Source organism: Haliotis rubra, unplaced genomic scaffold, assembly GCF_003918875.1.
Source record: "Haliotis rubra isolate DU_JTF1 unplaced genomic scaffold, ASM391887v1 Scf59, whole genome shotgun sequence".
Lineage (NCBI taxonomy): Eukaryota > Metazoa > Mollusca > Gastropoda > Lepetellida > Haliotidae > Haliotis > Haliotis rubra.
In genome coordinates, this window is record NW_025767290.1 from 2,208,268 (window position 1) to 2,230,367 (window position 22,100).

At 40.5% G+C, this 22,100-nt stretch overlaps 1 protein-coding gene across 6 annotated transcripts in view; it reads right to left on the reverse strand.

Moving 5' to 3' along the window:
• Window positions 1-18,978: 18,978 nt before the first annotated feature.
• Window positions 18,979-22,100, reverse strand: part of LOC124254984 (protein patched homolog 1-like) — a 42,710-nt gene continuing 39,588 nt past the window's right edge. For 2 of the 6 annotated variants that reach the window (XM_046688823.1, XM_046688822.1), the window contains one exon: window positions 18,979-20,101. In XM_046688823.1, the coding sequence (XP_046544779.1) occupies window positions 19,943-20,101 (159 nt within the window). In that variant the 3' untranslated portion in view covers window positions 18,979-19,942. Of the gene's footprint in view, window positions 20,460-22,100 lie in introns of all 6 variants that reach the window. The other 4 variants (XM_046688827.1, XM_046688825.1, XM_046688826.1 and 1 more) reach the window with 4 other exon arrangements.

Here is a 22,100-nt window from a genome sequence, read left to right on the forward strand (position 1 = left end):
GCCGCTTTTAGCAATATTCCAGCAATATCACGGCGGGGGACACCAGAAATGGGCTTAACACATTGTACCCATGTGGGGAATCGAACCCGGGCCTTCGGCGTGACGAGCCAACGCTTTAACCACTAGGCTACCCCACCGATGCTTTAACCATTAGGCTACCCCCACCGCCCCTCAAACATAATGACGATATGAATACAACTGACTATACGGGGGTTTGCGATACTTCTTCCATGTGTATATTTAATGCAAAACATCCGTCCAATTTTTGAACATGTCACACAGGCTAATACTTTTGGGACTCCATCGTTTTATTGGTGTGACGTTAAGGAAGTGACTACATTGATCGTGTTTTTTGAGTCTTCTATTTTATACCATCATGTCCAGGGCCTAGATTTTCGAAGCTCTCTTAGCGCTAAGAGAGTCGTAAGTTAATGTTAATGTATGGCACTTACGACTGTCTTAGCACTAAGAGAGCTTCGAAAATCTAGGCCCAGGTCTTTAAAAGTGTTCTGAATTCTACCTCTAACGCAATTGTCCCACCGCAAGCTTCAAATGTATGTAATCTACGAGCATGTATAGTATTTCCAGTGTCCTTTTATTTTGGAGTATGTGCTATAAAGTTTGGCATATGGTCCTGAGCCTCTGAGGAGCGATATGTGGACTGTGTCTATGGTCACCTCACTGGTGTCCACTGGAACAAGTAATACTTTCCCCCAAAGTTTGCCGCACACAAAGTTGGAAAACCAAAAATCAAACCAAAAATTGAAATTGAATGCTGCAAAATGTCAGGCGAAAACTTTGAGGTCTTAACAGTCCATGTCCTATTTCGTTATTATCTCAAATATTTTCTTTGAAAAATAAGAAAGTCTGTCCTTTGTTATGGTAAGGATGGATTATCAAGTATTTTGGGTACGACATGTTCATATGCACAAATATTGCTGACTAGACTTTAATTGTTAACCCAGGAAGAGACTGACATCCACTGTGTCAGTTATAACTTGATCCCCGGTTTTGACGGAGTCACATCAGACATATATTCTATGTAATCATTAAGATCGGACATCATTTTGCCTACAATATCGTTTGGGATAGTTCAAGAATAATTCGTAGTCAATAATTGGTTGTTAATGCATCTACGCGGACACCTGACATAACACGGTGACTAAGAATCAGTGTTTTATTAAAACCCTGTCAAGACACCAGTCCAATCGCAGATAATAACGGGAACTGCTGTCAAAATTTCTTCAGATGGGAATTTCACATTTATTGTCTATTAGACGTATTATCGGAAGTGTCCCAGACACTTCACATCATCATATATCGCGCTCATGGCGAGTATTTCAATCACTCAAAACATACGGGCTGTAGAAGGGGAAAAACGTCGCATATGAATAGCGAGTATTAGCTCGCGCCTACTATCCACTTCCGCTCCCGACATGAACAATTTCCTCGACGAATACAACGATAGAGTTCTAGCTTATTTCACACCGCTAAAATTGGCTCTTCAGGTGGACAGGCTTTTAGGGAGTCATGTGACATTTTGGGCGACGAGACGCGCCTGCCGCACGCTTTGAGTTGGTGAATTATAGCAGATCAGAATTAAAGACGTTCAATTTAATATGATAAGGCTGTCTTCATTAGATCATTTCTGGGTAATTATAGATGACTTATGTAGACCTTTGTCTAGGGTATGTCAGTAGATGGTGAAACATGCGTGTATTGGTACATATTAGCGTACAACTAGACTTGACAAATATTATTGTATTTCGAAATGGTGGTGTATTGAAACGTAATGAAAAATGGTACTACGGGGGTTCTCAAATGAAGTCAGTTACTTATTATAAATACTTAGGTATCATGTTGTCATGTAGATTGAACTGGTCTATGGCTTGTAAAGTATATGCATTTCAAGCAAGTAAAGCATTACATTCTATTTTCAGTCTGTTTAGAAAAACTTCATATATGTCTTTCAAAACTGCATGTAATATATTTGACACAATAATAGCCCCAATATTATTATATGGAGCTGAGGTATGGGGATTAGAATACCACAGTGACATTGAAAAAGTTCAAACCAATTACTTTAAACGTTTTCTTTCGATTGGTAAATATGCTTCAAATAGGCAGGGCTTGGAGAAACCGGTCGTTGTAATATGTTTGTAAGTTGTAAAATACGAGCTGTTAAATACTGGATAAAACTTTTCCATATGTGTCCATCTAGGTATCCATATCAGTGTTATATTATGCTTAAGTCAATGGATGAAAGTGGTAAGCATAACTGGGTTTCGCACATTCGCTCTTTATTGTTTAATTGTGGTTTCTCATTCGTATATTTTTGCCAAGATGTTGGGGATGAAAAGCTATGTATACATAATCTACAACAATGTTTATTTGATATATGTGCACAGGATTGGCATAATAATATTTCTTCATCCAGATATCTGACATTTTATGCAAGTCTTAAATTTGTGTTACAACCTGAGTACTGCCTGTTTAACATAAATGATAAATCTTTAAGAAGAAGTTTATGTAAATTCAGAATTTCATTATATACTCTCCCAAAAAAGAAACGCATATAGGAATTTCAACTTTTATGTTTATTTTGAAACATCTTGTAGGCTCTATGAGTCAATGAAATATAGCGAAATTGCACACTTATCCGTCTTGGCACCAACTCGAGGAAAGTCAGTTTGAGTGTCACATGGAGATGTGTGGTGGCGCTGAATACCTCTTTGTGATCACCGTGGGCATCCAGAACTGCACGGCATCGCCTCGGCATCGAACGAATAAGTCTCAGAATCTCGTGTTGCCCAATCGCAGCCCACTCTGCCTGTAGTGCCTGTGCGAGTTGCTGAAGTGTCTCGGGCTGAGGGTTACGGCGTCGCACCCGTCTGTCCAGGGCATCCCACAGATGTTCGATCGGGTTTAAGTCCGGTGATCTTGAGGGCCAGGGGAGCACATTGATGTTGTGGTTCTGGAGGAAGTCTCTAGTGTGACGTGCTGTGTGGGGCCTGGCATTGTCCTGTCGAAGGAGGCGTGGGCGTAGGATTTCGTCACAGTACCGTTGAGCTGTCAGGTTGCCCTGGATCATCACCAAATCACTTCTCCTACGGCAGGTGATCTCTCCCCACATCATAACACTTCCCCGGCCGAATCTGTCCACCTGGGGAACGCAAGCGTCGGCGAAACGTTCACGTCGACGTCTGTACATCCGCATTCTTCCATCGCGTCGTTCCAATAGAAATCGTGATTCATCACTGAACCAGATTCTACGCCAATTCGGTAGGTTCCAGGCCTGAACGTTGGTGCACCATTGAACTCGATGTCGACGATGTTGTTGTCGAAGCACATGGCCAAAATAAGGTCTTCTGGCACGTAAACCAGCCTCTCTCAACCTGTTCCTGACGGTCTGTGCAGAAAGCCTCCTCAATCCGGGTATTTGTCGAGTGGTACTGGTCGCCGTAGCTGTTCGATGACGCAGGTGATGTACCCGGATGTAGCGATCCTGCACCGCAGTGGTCGCTTGAGGTCGCCCACTACGAGGGGCATCTGCTACCGCATTCTGCCGGCGATATATCTCCCAGAGCCGTGAAATGGTGCTTTGGTGAACATTCATGCGTCGGGCAACTGCACGTTGAGACTGGCCAGCTTCAAGCAAACCAATGGCGATATGACGGTTGGCTTCACTTAGACGTGCACGTGGCATTTTGCGGTTCGCCAACAATATTCCAAATACAGTGAATAATCGACAGACAGCGATCAACCTTTTATACCCATCATTGAGACTATCTGATCCCCAACTTTCACGTGCATTGCATGTGAATTGTGTATTCTGTAACACTACACGCCGAAATTAATAATCATGCTGTTAAATACGGGTATTTTACGGATGGTGCGTTTTGTTGTGATGTTTCAAAATATAAACACCATAGGACTCATAAACAGAGCAAAACCTTTTGTAAAATGAATCACGTTTCAATTCATTGCTACATGAAATTGCTATTTTCATGATGCGCTTCTTTTGGGAGAGTATATGTTTTAAAGATTAATGGATATCGCAGATTAAAATCATGTGACGGCAATATTGTGGATATAGTATGTAAAAATTGTGAATTACTTGAAATTTAAGATGAGTACCATGTATTCTTTGTTTGCCCAAAATATAATCATATTCGGGAGAAATACCTACCATGGCTATATAATGTACAACCTATTAAGCAAATTTTGTTTTCAATTTTGAACTCAACAAATATACACCATTGATTTCGTTGCCTTGTACTTGAAACATGTTTTCCTCATACATATTTCCTGTAAATCACGTGACTAAGAGATTTAAAAAAAATGTTATTGTAATTGTACAATAGGCAATTTTGCCCATAATACCGGAATAAAGAATCTTGAATCTTGAACTAGACTTGCACAAGTCTCTATGGTAATAATGAATAGTTTAAATGAAAATTTATAAAATCACATATATAACAGACTGGCTTCCTCGTACTGTCCACTGATCTAGACTTGCCTCTTTAAAGGATATAATTACTATACATCCATGGGCATTCAGTACAGCCTAGAGCAAGGCCAGCACACACCCAGTAATACTGCTACGGTTTGAGGAGCCTTATTGTCTTTTAGCATCTCGTGGGGTAGGACGGGGACTGAAATATTCAGAGTTCCGATCCACAAAGCGTTAGTAACGTTACGACCTGTCGTAACTCTGTAGTTTACCATGGGCTTACGAATGTCGTAGCGCTTTAATACACGTATTAAATACATCACTATCGAAAACCTTTGTTTGTTGTTTACTTCAGTTTCTGTCAGCAACAAACACACATGTAAACTTTCTGTGGCCCGGGTTTTACCATGATTAGGGAGAGTAAAGTTCACTGGAATAGTGAGTGATTGTGTCAGTTTAGTTTTACACCGCACTCAGCAAATATTCCAGCTATATGGTGGCGGTCTGTAAATAATCGAGTCTGGACCAGACAATCCAGTGATCAACAGCATGAGCATCGATCTACTCAATTGGGATACGGTGACATGTGTCAACCAAGCCAGCGAGCCTGAGGACAAGCATGGGTTGCTGAAGATCAACACGGGAGTAGTACTGTGTACAATATATTATTTTCAGAAATCGTTGAAATTTCAAACACCACAACTGAGTGGCTTGTGTAATTTGACTACATATAGCCTAATTTGGGCTAAACGGAGATTGTCCACACCATTACTGGATACGAACTGGCTACTGGTAGGGAAATACATGCCGACCTTGTTTGCGAATCCCTGGTGTCATCAATAATGGTTTTCACAGCCTGGTTCCTTGGGTCTGTTGCGCCTGCGCTAACGCCCCGACACTGTCGGAGCGTTAGCGCAGGCGCAACAGACCCAGGGAACCAGGCTGTGGTTTTCAGTGATACATTAGTATAGGTTTTCATGTTCTCCTTTATGCACAGTGGAATGACCACTGCCCATCTGTACCTTATGTAACTGTATTATGGGCCATTAGGCCGACATTACAAAATAAACTCTGTCTCTCTGTCAATGGAATCTGTTTAGGTCGATACATAAAAGTGTAATCTCAAACTGGTTATCCTCCTTCATCGGCGTTTTCTCTTAATTTATATGTCTGTTTATCGATATGTTTTTTAATATATTTTAACTCACACCACATAGTCGCAGGTTCGAATCCCTTCACAGAAAAATTACAACTTTTTCTTATTTTATTTTCTTATGACCAGTCTTCTCGCATATGGGAAGACTGGTCATTTTTCTCTCTGTTGCGCAACCCTATACGCCATACAGTTTGCCTGTAGTTCGAACGGTCAAGTGAACTGAATTCATGATCGATTCATCCATCAGCGGTAAACCGAGGCTCGGTGTCTCCAACCACCTTGCTACCGCTTGTCCACGAGTGCTCACTTACCTATAAGCGTGTTTGTGAATGTGATTGTGGTATCGGGAGCTGTGGCCAGATGGAGTTATCAGTCTGTGTCAGTTCATCGCCTCAGATGAAGTTATCAGCTTCCTTTCAATCAGGATACTGGTCAGGCCTTGATTATCTCCCCTGATTGATTCCCCCCTCACCTCCCGCTGCCACGAAAATTGGGGTGACGAGACCAGAGAATGAGTGCTCAGCGTTTTATTTCTGACATTCAAATTGCCAATTTATACCAGTGTTAAACCATTGTATTCCGCCCCAAGACATGTTGGGAATCACGTAGCTCGGTCATCTGTCGTTCACCATCAGGTGACGCCACCGAGAGTAAGAGGACAATTTGACCTTGACATTTGATGAAAAATCCCATAGGAAGGCTCCTGTTTTATATAGTCAAGTCAAGTCAAAGTTTATTTATAGACCTCAGGCCATAAAGAAATGATAATACTGTGTACGCCAAGCTTCCATGTGGCTCAGAAGCTAAGATATTATATTTTTGGTGTTTTTAGCCAGGCATCGTATTCGTATGTTATTCAGCTCTGGGGACTCGAAGACTCGTTTTACGGTTCCAATTAGCGTCTTTTCTGTCCATTGGCATTGCCCATACGTCCACTGTTATTGTCAAGAGGCAAGGGGTAATAGGTGAGGAAGAAGATGAATGCAAACTAGTAGCTATGCCAAAGAGACAGTGTAAGACTGGGGCAATAAGGACTGAATAGAATTATTTTCTAATGCCAGTTCACTAGGTCAAGTCTTACGTTGTATCGAATCGAACTGAGCCATAACTGCCATCTTGTCACTAACATGTTGTATCATCACTATGTGATACTGCCACCTTGTCACGAACATCGTGTATCATCACTATGTGATACTGCCACCTTGTCACGAACATCGTGTATCATCACTGTGTGATACTGCCACCTTGTCACGAACATCGTGTATCATCACTATGTGATACTGCCACATTGTCACGAACATCTTGTATCATCACTATGTGATACTGCCACCTTGTCACTAACATCTTGTATCATCACTATGTGATACTGCCACCTTGTCACGAACGTCATGTATCATCACTATGTGATACTGCCACCTTGTCACGAACATCGTGTATCATCACTATGTGATACTGCCACCTTGTCACGAACATCTTGTATCATCACTATGTGATACTGCCACCTTGTCACGAACATCGTGTATCATCACTATGTGATACTGCCACCTTGTAACTAACATCTTGTATCATCACTATGTGATACTGCCACCTTGTCACTAACATCTTGTATCATCACTGTGTGATACTGCCACCTTGTCACTAACATCTTGTATCATCATTATGTGATACTGCCACCTTGTCACGAACGTCATGTATCATCACTATGTGATACTGCCACCTTGTCACGAACATCATGTATCATCACTATGTGATACTGCCACCTTGTCACGAACATCGTGTATCATCACTATGTGATACTGCCACCTTGTCACTAACATCTTGTATCATCACCATGTGATACTGCCACCTTGTCACAAACATCTTGTATCATCACTATGTGATACTGCCACCTTGTCACTAACACCTTGTATCATCACTATGTGATACTGATTTGTATACGTTAGCTCGTGGTATTATCGGAATCATAGAAATTATTCTTTTTATATGAGTGAGGCAATAAGCTATCTACAGATGAAGGGACCCGTGAAGGTCCGAGATAGAATTGGTCTTCATCGACCCATGCTTGTAAGAGGCGACTAACGGGATCGGGCAGTGATGCTCTCTGACTTGGTTGGTGCATATGTCGTATGTATATTATCAAAATTGCCTTGATCGATGCTTATGATGTAAACCACTGGATTGTCTGGCTCAGTCTCGTGCATTTCCAGACCACCGTCATATACCTGGAATATTACTGAAGGCGGCGTTAACAAGAAACAAACAAAAAATAACATAAGACGGCGGTTTCTAAATAAGCGAACTTGGACCAGACAAACCATTGTTAGATAACATGAAGAACGTGCCGTGCTTTCCAGACTGGACGCCACCTACCTATCAGTCAAGTATTTGTGACCAATTCTGTTCCGAGTTCCCGACTTGTTAAATCTGTGTATAATGCGGATCGCGTTTCATCAGGTTTCATGATCGGTGATGGAATTCCTCGACTTTTCTGCCAACCCATTGCATGCAGCTCAGTTCTAATTGTCTCCTTACAGACAGCCACACTTCCTCTATCAATCATACCCAGCCTTAAGTTTTCTAAACTCCTTCATTTGTTTTTAGAAACAAGAATACCAAGCCGCCTCCTGTCACCGACAGTCAATTTTCTTGGCCTACCTGCGCCTCCCTGATGCTCAATGCCATATCCATTTGCAATATTTTTCAAAACACGATAAACAGTGGACAAAGGGATGCCTGTTCTACTTGAAATCACTTTAGCTGATCTGATGTCCTTTTTATTATACTCTAAAATCAACTTCCTCTTCTCTAAATCATCCATACTGAGGATCACTGAAAATGTCATCTGCTAGCAAGTAAATTAAGGGGGATAACTCTTCACAAACTAATGAAAAAGGATTAACGGAGTTGTCTCTCTTGAATGAAACCAAGCACTTGATAGCTGGTCAAGGTTGTTTATGCTAGAAATCCAATAAAACATATTCCTAAAATTCTCAATAATTTCTGGTCATACTATATAATGAATGTGTGGTATGTGTGGTATGCCAATTGCTTCTGATCTACTAGAACCTCTGATTAACCAGTACCTCTGAACAATTAAGGCATCTAAGTAATCAATATTATTTAAACAGTAATTAAACAGTTTACTGTATTATAAACATGTTTTAAGCCAGTCCAGATATAACTTCCAACTTCCAACTGTAACAGAGAGGCATAATACACTGTACTGTAATAGACTCTGTATATATTGCCATAGCAAAGGCATATCAGTAGTTGAAGATGAATACCACTTATTGATGGTTTGTCAATGTTATGAAGATGTAAGAATTGAATGATTCCCACCATACCTATATATTGGTAACCCGTGTAAGGATAGGTTTGTTAGACTTGTGTCATGTAAGGATGATGTCTTGATAAGTATTGCCAAGTTTTCTGATAAAGGCTTACATAAGATCCACATGTTTTCTTTAGAAGGGTATATTATGCATGTACATTGTGCAGAAATGTTTTCATAGTTTTCAAAGGCAATATTGTGTGACTGTTACTGGTTTACCAGCATCAAATAACATGTAAAACTATTCTGTAATGTGGGCCATGGCCTTATATACTGAATACAAACTGTCTGTCTGTCTGTCTGTCAATTAATCAATGCACCTGATCAATTGATGCCTCTGATCAATTGATGCCTCTGATCCAATAATGTCTCTGATCCATTAATGCCTCCTGTCAACTAATACATCTTATCTATTTAAACATTAAATAATACCTCTAATCTAACAATGCATGTGACCAACCCATTTAGAAACATATAAAAGCACTTTCACGATGTTTCTTGGTGTAGGATCAGCATCAGTCCAGGCGGTCATCCTTCCTCTTTTCACCCCATCACCTGTTTCTGGTGATGCCACGTGTTCAACCTGTTCCTGGTGATGCCACGTGTCCAACCTGTTCCTGGTGATGCCACGTGTTCAACCTGTTCCTGGTGATGCCACGTGTTCAACCTGATCCTGAAGATGCCACGTGTTCAATCTGATCCTGGTGATGCCACGTGTTCATCCTGTTCCTGATGATGCCACGTGTTCATCCTGTTTCTGTTGATGTCACGTGTTCAACCAGTGGCTCTTGAGGCCACGTGTTCAACCTGTTCCTGGTTATGCCACGTGTTCAACCTGTTCCTGGTGATGCAACGTGTTCAACCTGTTCCTGTTGATGCCACGCGTTCATCCTGTTCCTGTTGATGCCATGTGTTCAACCTGTTCCTGGCGATGCCTCGTGTTCAACCTGTTCCTGGCGATGCCACGTGTTCATCCTGTTCCTGTTGATGCCACGTTTCATCCTGTTCCTGGTGATGTCACGTGTTCAACCTGTTCCTGATGATTCCACGTGTTCAACCTGTTCCTGGTGATTCCACGTGTTCAACCTGTTCCTGGTGATCCCACGTGTTCAACCTGTTCCTGGTGATGTCACGTGAAGATCCCATGCTTGTCGTAAGAGGCGACTAACGAGATCGGGTGGTTAGACTCGCTGACTTGGGTGACACAGTGATGTCATCGTATACCAATTGCGAAGAACGATACTCATACTGTTTATCACTGGATTGTCTGGTCCAGACTGGATTATTTACAGGCCGCCGCTATATAGCTGGAATATTGCTGAGTGCGGCGTTAAACAACGAAACGAAATCCTTATGATGCCATGTGTTCCTGTACAATATTGGAATATTTTCATATATGTGTGAGTGACTCGTGACGAATGTGACGCCTGGTGTCATCAGTGTCTGACAGGGATTCGGGGAGACATGCTCATACTATAGTCGGGGCCGTAGAGTCGTCTTTGCTGTCGGAGAGATTTCACGTGCACATGGAACGGGTTTATTTGTCGCTGTATACACGAGATGGACCTGCAAGTCCCGGTGGAGACGTGAGACGGCAACGGTACCGCTAATGGCTGGAGTTTCCTGTTTTCGTCATAAAGGTCTTAACTTTCGACCACATGCTGGTAAGTGCGTTTGACCTTCACATCAGGGCTTTCTAACAAATCGTTAACAAATGTCTAATTTGACGGATTAACGAAGTGATGGGTGTGAGCCATTTCACGAAAATTACAGTACAATGGTTTAAGACTGTAAACACCGTCTTCCTCAGTCCCCAGAATGCCCTAGATTATCTGCCATGAGTAATGATCGTGAAAATCAACAGTTTCTATGTGAGAGGTAGCGAGATGGTCAAGCTGTTAGTGTTATTGTTGGTGGTGTCAGAAGGGGGGCGTACATATACACCGATGAGCATTGAAAGTATACAGTTTGTGTATCATGTTATTTGAAACTGAACTAACAGGTGTTAAATTTCATTATGTCTGTTTAGCATCACTGACTCCTGCAGCAAGCAGTCATAAGATGCCGTAAAACATCATGTGAAATTATCACTCGACCAGTGACGCCTGGGCGGCGACATGGACTCCAAGCCACTTGAACTGTGAAATGTTTGAAATTTGTCCGGAATAAAATGAGTAGTTCACAGATAAGATGCCAAAATCACCATCGGTACTTTTTATCATTTTTAGTTTAATTTGTAACAGTTTTACATTAAATTACATTCTAAAACCACCCAGAAGTGTTTTGTTAGTACTGATTAAACGCCATTGTCTTGAAAAATATCTTTTTGTTGCAAGTATGCTCGTCTTCAGAGACACACGTCCACCGCATGGGCAAGCAGAATGAATGTTTTTCAATAGTGCACGCATCCAAACTCCGGCGCAGTGGTGACTTAGCATAACATCACTTCCACAGGCTAATTTGCATATCACGTGACCGGCATTTTCTCTTGTTTGTAAACAAGCGCGCATATTCATAATAATAAGAGACTGGTCTTAGGCAAGCTTTTCGGCGCTCTCTTCATAATGTTTTACATTGTTACATATATATTCTTCCACAACTGCGACAGTAAGGTCTATGACAGTACACATTTAGATATCAATCTGGTTGCATCGTTTGCTCTCCATCAGCTTCGATGACAGCACGTGGAGCCGTACAACCTATGTAAACATAGGATCGCTACGCACATCGAAATAGTGTTACATGTTTTAGGATATTTTCTCAGTGAAACTAAGCCATTCTACCAAAGATTTTTTTTTTTTTTTTTTTTTTTTTTTTCAAGTCAAAGTCTTTTTATTGTCTATAGGCCACAGGCCGTATACAACATATATACAATTTTCACTTACATTTACACATGTATACAATAACAAAGGTTGAGTTTACAACAAATATATATGATGTCATAGTACATGGGGAAATCCTACAAAAATATATCTTACTGAATTGGGGGGTATTTTGATGCATGGTATAAATATGTGCATAATTTTCTAGAAAATTCTACCAAAGATGTTTAATCAGATGTGTACACTCGTCAAAAATGAAAACGTTAAGAAATATGTAGATTATATTGAATGGAAGGTGCGAGATGTGACGAATCGTCACATCTTTCTGGCCTGTGGCAGAGATACTATGCTGGCTTGCCGCATGGAACTCTGGGTAGGAGAGCGGCACGCATCAGCCAAGTGGGGATCAACGTCCATAGGGGGCCCGGCGAACCCGTATGTCGTAGTAGGAGACACAATAGATCGGTGTTACGGTTAAATGTGTGTCATGGTATCCTGACTCTGGGTCGATGTTCATACTATCAATCACTGGTTTGTCTGGTCCAGATTTCGCTCTCAGCGGACATATATTAAATCTGAAACATTTATGATTACAGCGTTAAACGAACAAAAACAGGAAAATGAAGTTCTGTATGCCTTTCTTTACTATCAAACACGTCCTCCCTACACACACCACGCTACTTTTGATAGGGGAAATCATATTCAAATATGCATATTATCATATTATTATCATATATTAAGAGTCGTTTATGTGTATAATGGAACAATAAAACTTATACTCACAGAAAGTGGAGCAGTTTTTAAAACTACATAGCTATCGATGTTTCACAGTAAACAAACCCACACAATTTCCTTGTTTAATCAGAACTTCAGCTCTCTCACCTGACGAGCCTTCAAGCTAGGTTTAAACTCAACATGACTGTACGTTTATGCATCTGGTTTATATTTCAAACAGAATGAGACACCGAGTGTATTTTATCGGCATGTTATCGCTAAAGAAGAACAAATGTCTGTGTAAGCAGACTATGGCTAGTGAGATATACGTTTTCTAATTTACAGACGGCGTTTCAGGCATGCCATTCATTTTTTCCACGAGTGTCCACATTTGCAGTGCATTTTGTTTATCTCTGTGGCTCGACGTTTGCATGAATTCACACGAATTTCAGCTGGTATCCAAACCACAGAATTACATTGTTTTTTCGTTACTTTTTTCATGAATGTGCCTAAAAAATTGTTCGGGGATCCGAGATAGCTGGTAGTTGGTTCATGGTTCGTTTCTCTTCATAAACCCATGAAGCATTCTTCGCACGTTGTTTGTCGCCTGGCTTTGGCGTTCCAGAAAGCCAGAATAATATCTTGGTTTTTTTTACAATTAAAATTTCTGGATGATCAACTGTCCTCGTAAGTTACATTCGCTCAAAAGGGATATGTCGAATGTTTCTCGGGAGTGGGAAGCCTTTCAACTCCTCCCCAAAATCACATCCCCGTCGACGAAAGCTTCGCGAAGCGTCGTTTCCTTCAGAGTCGAATAGGAAAAAACGAGTAAAAATGGGTATTCTGCCAGAGTAGCTATGAAATTAATTACACTTGACCTCCGCTATTTCTGGGACACACGCCATGCAGTGGAATTCCTATTGATCATGTAGAGCCAGCATTTTCTATCATATCTTTTCCCTACTTTCAGAACCCCGTGTCATTACTTAGAGGGCGCCGACTGTCTCTGTTTATCAAGCGGACGTGCCGAGAAAGTGAAAGTTGTACAAGTGAATACTTTGATAATTACAAGCAAATTGCAGAGTGGAATAAATAAATCGATTTTAGATTTAGTTTCTTGGTGTACCACGTGACTGTGGATACGTCTTTTATCATCTTCGACAATCCAGTGTATAATACATGGATCTCCATTCTGTTAGGAAAAATCAACTTGTGAAGTCATTTATTGGACGATCGAGGACGAGTGATTTAATCATATCTACAGTCCGTTTGAGACAAAATGATACCGATGAATTGCACTCTAACACAAAAACCAAAAGACAGAGAAGGTTGAAACCAACGCGGAGTGCAATAAAAACAACAGACCAACTCTAGAAAGAAATTGCATAATTTTTGTCACAAAAATAAAAAAGTTGTTTAAGAAACTGTCATAATTTATTTTTGCGTTTTCCCAGTTTGTTACAAGGGCGCAGTGGCAACTAAAGGAACAGCGCGAAAAGCAAGATGCACGTGCATTAGTGACGTCAGAGACATGTGATTAATGCTGATGGACAAAGTGAGAGAAAAGGAAATCTATAATTTACAAAGTCTATGATTTCTTCAAGAATGAAAATGGGGGTGACTCAATTATGCAATTATTAAGTACATACAGCGCACTGCCTGTGCAGCTGGGTACGTGTCATCTCGCCAGCTCAAAAATTTGTTGAGAACCCGTTAACGCATGTGCATCTCGCGCTGTTCCTTTTGTTGCCAATGCGCCCTTGTAACAAACTTGGAAAACGCACAGATAAATGACAGTTTATTAAACAACTTGTTTATTTTTGTGACACAAATTATGCAATTTCTTTCTAGAGTAGGTCTGTTGTTTTTATTGCAGTCCGCGTTGGTTTGATTCTTTTATGTCTATTTGTTTTTGTGTTAGATTGCAATTCATCGGTATCATTTGGTCTCAAACGGACTGTAGCCTAGTGATACATGATAATACATAGAAAAAGACAACAGGTGCCTTATTACATTGTACGAGAGAGAGAGAGTGGATGAGAGAGCAGGGAGAGAGACTGGGAGAAGAGAGAGAGGAAGGGAGAGGGAGGGAGGGAGGGAGAGCTATTTCTTCAGTATTTGTTTGTTGTAATCTGTGGATGCGCCAGTAAAATATTTGTGTTGTTCCTCATTGTTAACTTCTTGCCCTAACACTGCATCTCGCATTTCTGTCTCCCTGTCACATGGTGCCGTCTGTTCTGACACAAACACACCATTCAGACGACCCCTACTGGTCTATCCATCCAAGTAATCCTCATGAATTAGACAATGATTTTAACATGACTATAAAGGTGTACATTCAAAAGAACAACATCGGGATCTCAAATAACATACGACAGACCGCTGATGTTATGGCTTTTCTGGAGCCATGAGCTGGTTAGTAAGACTGGCAATGCACAGGCGGAACTTAATTAATGCTGCACTGCTTGCTATGTCCTACAGACGGGGATGTTAATAACTTGCCGAACATAGCTAAACACAATAAGGCCTTATAAATGAAGTAATTGTTTGTGTGGCTTGCTGTCTTCGTTGCCGTTTTAATTATGAACATCGCCGTTTAAAGAACTGGTTACTTGGCTCCAGATAATTTTCAACATCAGGAGTACGTACTCCTTATTTGTTCTGATTACACAACAGGAGTAGTGAAACACCTTAAGTGTACATTTAGATTACTGAATGGAAATTAATGGAGTATCAGTAATCTTGTTTCGTTTCATATATGTACCACAACATTGCTACTCTTGTGTAAACAGGTCAATAAACAATAAAACAATACTTTTTCAGATAAATATGCCTGTAAGTGATTCTAAGACCCTACACCATTGCTGTGGTGCGTATCTGCTACATTTTCTATATTACTTCCTACTGTATCGTGCATATTTGTTGTCCGTACAAACGCCGATACGGCCCTTATCTGGAGCCCTGCAGATTATAGAGAACTGGGAAATTTATTCCCTACATCGTCAGTTTACGACGAGCGAATGTTGTCCGTCATTTTGGATTCGCCCATGTATATGCACACATTAATATACGTCATTCAGTCATACATGGTTTGAACTATACATAAGGGACTGTTCATAATTTATGGCTTGGGGGTGGTGGGGGGTGGTGGTGGTGACGATTTTTATGGAGAAGCATGTACAATGTGAATGACCCCCTAAAATTCATGTAATTCCCATATATTCTAAACATAGTTTTAAACATAATTTTATCCCCCGTACGTATGTACTAAATTGCTAACACCCCCCCAAAAAACCAAAAACAACCAAAATGGTGACCCTTAAAATCTTTTCTCTTTCATTGCTCTGGATTTTATTAAGAAATGAGTAAGTGAGTTTAGTTTTACACCGCACTCAGTAATAGTCCAGCTATATGGCGGTGGTCTGTAAATAATCGAGTCTGGACCAGACAATCCAGTGATCAGCAGCATGAACATCAATCTATGCATTTGGGATACGATGATATGTGTCAACCCAGTCAGCGAGCATGACCACTCGATCTCGTTAGTCGCCTTTTACGACAAGCATGGGTTACTAAAGATCAATTCTAACCTGGATATTCGCGGGTCTTTATGAAATGAAAATTAGTTGGCTGGTTTGTTGTTTAACGCCGCACGCAGCAATATTCCAGCTATATGGCGGCGGTCTGTAAATAATCGAGTTTGGACCAGACAATCCAGTGATCAACAGCATGAGCATCGTCCTATGCAATTGGGATACGATGACATTTGTCAACCAAGTCAGCGAGCCTGACCACCCGATTCCGTCAGTCGCCTCTTACAACAAGCGTAGGCTGCTGACGGCCAATTCTAAACCGTATCTTCATGGGTATAAAAATGAACATTGTGGAAGGAAGAACTTGCAAGGACGCTGTGAGGTCACTTCGATCTTTGTTCGAGTCGAAAACGAGCAACAAACGGCATTTTATTTTGCCTAACGACGGTGTTTACCTTTCCCCGAATAAATGATGAGTCATCGCCAATTATAACCTCCTTGAGTGTAGACTTACGTCTGTGGGATCTTGCTGTAGGTCATCGAGTATACCAGCGTCATCATCAGCCATCTTGTTTTCACTCCAGCAGCAATTACCATCAGTACTTCAAAGGCTCCACGAAGCGCCTCCAGCCGGCAGAGCATGTTCCTGTGATAGATTCGTGTGATGTCCCCACATTGCCCCTGGAACTACCACGCCCCGAGTTGCTCAACAGTCCGATATTACAGATCACACCAAGTCTTTGAAGAATAGCCAGACATTATATATGAAATTCAAATAATATCCAAGAAAACAATCAAGACATTTAATTGAATAATGAATATACATGGATTGTCTTTTATTGAGATGAGTTGACTTGCCTTTGCGTATGTTTGTCACCGTATGCGACAGGATACAATCACTATTCATGATGCATCATTGACACGAAGGCACAGCCTTTGTCCCTGTTGATTAATAGATAGATTACAAAACGAGTGGGTGTTGAATACGGAAGATATTCCAACGAGATATTTCAAAACGTTTGATTTATTCACAAGCGAAAGTTTAGTGATCTATTCACTACACACAGGACGGGAAAACAGTGTATTCAAAGAACCAACATCAAGCAAACGATGCCGGATTTAAACAAACAGGAAGGGAGATGACTTTGTCACGACTACTTAAAAGATGAAAATGAGTGAGTGAGTTTAGTTTTACGTCACACTCAGCAATATTCCAGCTATATGGCGTCGGTCTGTAAATAATCGAGTCTGGACCAGACAATCCAGTGATCAACAGCATAAGCCTCGATCTGCACAATTGGGAACCGATGACATGTGTCAACCAAGTCAGGAAGCTTGAGCACCCGATCCCGTCAGTCGCCTCTTTCGACAAATATGGCCTACTGAAGATTATTTTTTCACGGGTCTGATTTAAACTGTGCATAAATCAAATAAGGTGTTAACTTCCAAGTTGGTGGAGGGGCTGAAGTGACACAGATTTTGCTATTGATAAGTTAACTTTATATAGAATTTTGCAATAACCGGCAATTTATAGAGCATTTGTAATGACTCATTTATAATACAAACAAGGTGAATGCTGAATGCCTACAAACAAGACACACATGTTGATTCATTTGAAATTAAAATAAGGTCAAAACAAACAACTGTAAGACCAAATACAACAGAAGAGACGACAACTATCACTGTTGTTTATTCAATTTGATTGGTCATTATCCACCATTTCTCCACAATACTGCAAAATCTCAGACATGACAAACAATGTACATGTACCAGTACATCATCTATGCATGCCATACATTTAATTTTCCATTTCTGAAAATACTTTAAATAAAGATTCTCAGTCAAACATTTCAGTTTATAACCAGAAATCCTTTCAGATCTGTGCTCCTGAGGTCAGCCATTTTTGTGACCTTGACCTTTCCTCCCCACATTTCATTGATTTCAATCTGTAATTTATAACTGAATTTAGAAAAAATCTTTATTTGTATATAATACCTGGAACCAATCAGAGGTCAGTGGAGGTCATTATCATGTGACCTTTGACCTTGGTCATAATTATCAATTGTTTCTGATTATTGCACTTCAGACATATTCACACATCCACTGATGAAAGTTTCAGCAGAGGTCAGCCAAGTGACCTTTGACCACTATTGCTGTTCAAATCGATTTTATTTGTCTTCTGTCAGAGACTGTTCAAAAGCCATCAGCATCATGTATGTCCATGTTATTGTGTGGAAACTATCAGGTAATGGTGGAATGTACATGGCACACCACTGGCTGGATTCTGACCAGGTGAGGTAATCATATCATGCTCCACAGTAAGCATAATTATCTCCAAACATAGAAACAAATGGATATATCACGTTGTGAGATAGAACACAGACAATAACATACACAGAAATAATATAAATCAACATGGTTGCATGTAGCATATAAGTATTGCTTAAAAAATATCAGTATTAACTAGTAGAGCAATAAATAAGTTATCAATATAGAGAACTGATTAATGTATGTTGTAAGTAAATTATCAATATTGAGAATTGATTGATGTACATTATCAGTAAATTATCAATATAGAGAATTGATTGATGCATAACGCTTCATGAATCTTCAATCAGACAAATTGCTGATTGTTTCATGAACTCTAAACATAACAAAAATATACATTCCACATCATTTATCATGTTTAAAATAAAGTAAATTTGTGTAGCACAAATGCAATCAAATATAATTTAACAAAACAATCAATTAAATACATGTACATACAGCATCGTGAAGACTTCATCCACACAGAGAGGTGAACCATATCATATAAAGTGTTGGTCAGGTGTAAATCTTGAAAGTGAGGGAAGCAAGTTCTGGAATTTCTCCCTGTATGTGTGTATGTACAATGTTACTGTATTTGGTTCTAGGTTGTACTGATCAGTACTAATAAATGGATATTCGCTCATTATAAAAATATTACACTCTTTTGAAATGAGGTATTATCAATAAATATTCCATGTTCCTTGAACTTCAAAATGCCAATCAAAGACTTCATATCCGAAACACATGATAACATTTGGCCAGGAATTGAGTATTTGTTGATGGCATTCCTGAGTCCTGACCTTGAAGGTCAGACATGAAGGTCACAGGAGGCCAATGGTTGATGGGGTTGATGTCATCAACCACGCTGGACATCGATGACACAGTGTATGAAATAAGCCAAAAATCCAGCCAGACATATAAATGGATTTAATCAGACCAAATAGGCTGTATTTACTCAGTTGTATGGAACATCTAAAATATTTACCAGACCATCGGGCTGGCTAGCTAGCTGTAAATTTAGACCGTCCGTCAGAAATCTAGACCATCTCGGTCGGTCGGACGGGCCTTATTTCATACACTCGATGACAATTACACAATCATATCCAAATATCTTGCATTGAATGCTGCATGTAGTCAAGGTCCGTCTGCTCTCATCTGAAGGTCAGATGTAGCATCTTTGTCTGTGAACTATGTACAAAATCTTGCCTGCTAATTTGACCTTGCGTGTAATTGTGAGGTAGATTCCTGGAGGTCCCAGGCCACTCCCTTGCATAGCTGGCATCAACAATGTAGACTCATCCTGATTACCTCCAGCACAACTGACTGATCCAGAGTGAGGAGGACTCATCCAGACACCCCTTCACTACTGTGGACTCATCCAAACACCCCTTTACTACCGTGGACTCATCCAGACACCCTTTCACTACTGTGGACTCATCCAGACACCCTTTCACTCCAGTGGATTGATCCTGACACTCCTTTACTATGGTGGACTCATCCAGATCACCACATTTGATTCACCCCTTCAATGTTGGCAGTCTTCATGTAAGACTTTCCTCAACCTGAGTAGCATGGGGCGACAGTATTGGGAAACAGCTGACCCCCCATGTGCAGATGTCCATGCTGTCACCTATCATGAAACCTGTCATGATATTGAGAGAGGTGAGATCTGTTCAGTAATGGAGGCGAGTAGTCTGGCCTCGGAATGTACACTCCTCTTGTCATGTAGGTTGTGGGTCCTATCTGATCTGGACGTCGGAAGGCAGGGTGTCTCTCAACACCCATCTGTAGAAATGTGAACAGAGACATGTAAGACCTTCTCACAATCCCTGGTCCCCACATTTTATCACCATCTTTTTCTTTCGATATTGCTGTTGGTTAGTATAAAACTTAACATCCTCCACCATAGATAATAATTTGACAAAGATTTTCATTTATGTGAAAAAGGAAACAATTATGAACAAAAGTATTTAATTCTGAACAAAAACTTTATTCATTTTATTTGAAAATACCATGAATAATATTGTTTCTTCATCTTCACTGTTATTAATAAAATGTTTGGAACATCCTGCTAATACTTTTCACTATCTCGTAACCATGGTAACTCACACTAGCTACTGAAGTCTACAAAGACCCAAGTGTCCTGCAAGAGATAGACAAGCTTGTGTTAGCATGCAGAGGATTAGTACAGAAACAAGCCATGCTGATATCTCAGTAAGAACTGGTTACATTTACACTATATTGTACAAACATATGATGATGATGATGATGATGATGATGATGATAGATATTTTATTGTCTAAAAGTTGACACATCTTAGGCCACTTTCCAGCAATATTCCTGAAACAAACCGAGTCCGGACCAGACAAACCAAAGGTTGATATGAGCAATGAACGAGGTCACCACAGGTCGCTGGGGACCTACTACAATTACTACGGGGCTTAAGTAAGTTGGTCCAGAGTAATGTCAGCATTACAAGGCCTATAAGACTACATACCCAGAGAAAAACAAACATCTGGCAGCCAGGCCAGTGAAGACATTGTTTACTCTGACGTAAACAGAGTAATTATCAGATGTCACTATGATAAACTGCACTGTTTCAGAATTTCTAGGACACTATGTATTCATGAAAAGTTCAATCATTTTTTCGAGGGGCAGTAAATTGCAATTGATGTACATTGAAATAGGGTATGTAGTAATTTTCTCCATTCATTTATATTAATTGTGTCAAAAGGTCTACACTAGCCATGCCCACAGTGAATGAACAAATAAAGAGAAGATGATATTAATAGACATTTGACATATGCTCCTGTTAAATCTTCAGGTAGTGTTGGGTATTAATGATGTTGAAAAAGAGGAAAGGAAAGGAGACAACTCGGTATAACCATAATTAAAGGGAGACAACAAGTTATCATCATAACTAAAACAGGATAACGTGGCATCACAACAAATAGAGGGAGGCAACTGGGTATCACCACAACTAAAGGGAGGCAACTGGGTATCAACACAACCAAAGGGAGGCAACTGGGTATCACCACAACTAAAGGGAGGCAACTGGGTATCACCACAACTAAAGGGAGGCAACTGGGTATCACCACAACTAAAGGGAGGCAACTGGGTATCACCACAACCAAAGGGAGGCAACTGGGTATCACCACAACCAAAGGGAGGCAACCGGGTATCCCCACAACTTGAGGGAGGTATGAAGGATGTGATTTGTTTATTTATTGTTTATCTTTTGGACATTAAATGCTGTAATCATTCACAAACTGACTTTAACAAGATGTCAACTGAAAGAAATAATGTTTGCTCTTTCAGTTCTATCCATTGTGCATAGGCAAAGAATGAATCAAAACCTTGGTGCTGTTGAAAAAAACACCTTAGTGGTAAGATCTTTGTAAGCCTATTTAAGGTACGGGAGTTAAGATCACCTGAGCGCTTTGTAAAAAAACACCAAGGGCTTTGTGAGGTTTAAAACTGCTGAGGAGAGAATGTGCAGGCGTGCTAGCTTGATGTGGGAGGTAAGTCTACAGCGATGCAGGCTGTAGATGTGCAGAACTGTAAACATGATGAAGGCAAAACAGGAATTGTCACAAAACCAGACACATCTAGGGAATGCTATTCAGTGACTGGATACCTTAGAGTGAGTGAGTGAGTGAGTGAGTTTAGTTTTACGCCACACTCAGCAATATTCCAGCTATATGGCGGCAGTCTGTAAATAAGCGAGTCTGGACAAGACAATCCAGTGATCAACAGCATCAGAATTGATCTGCGCATTTGGGAA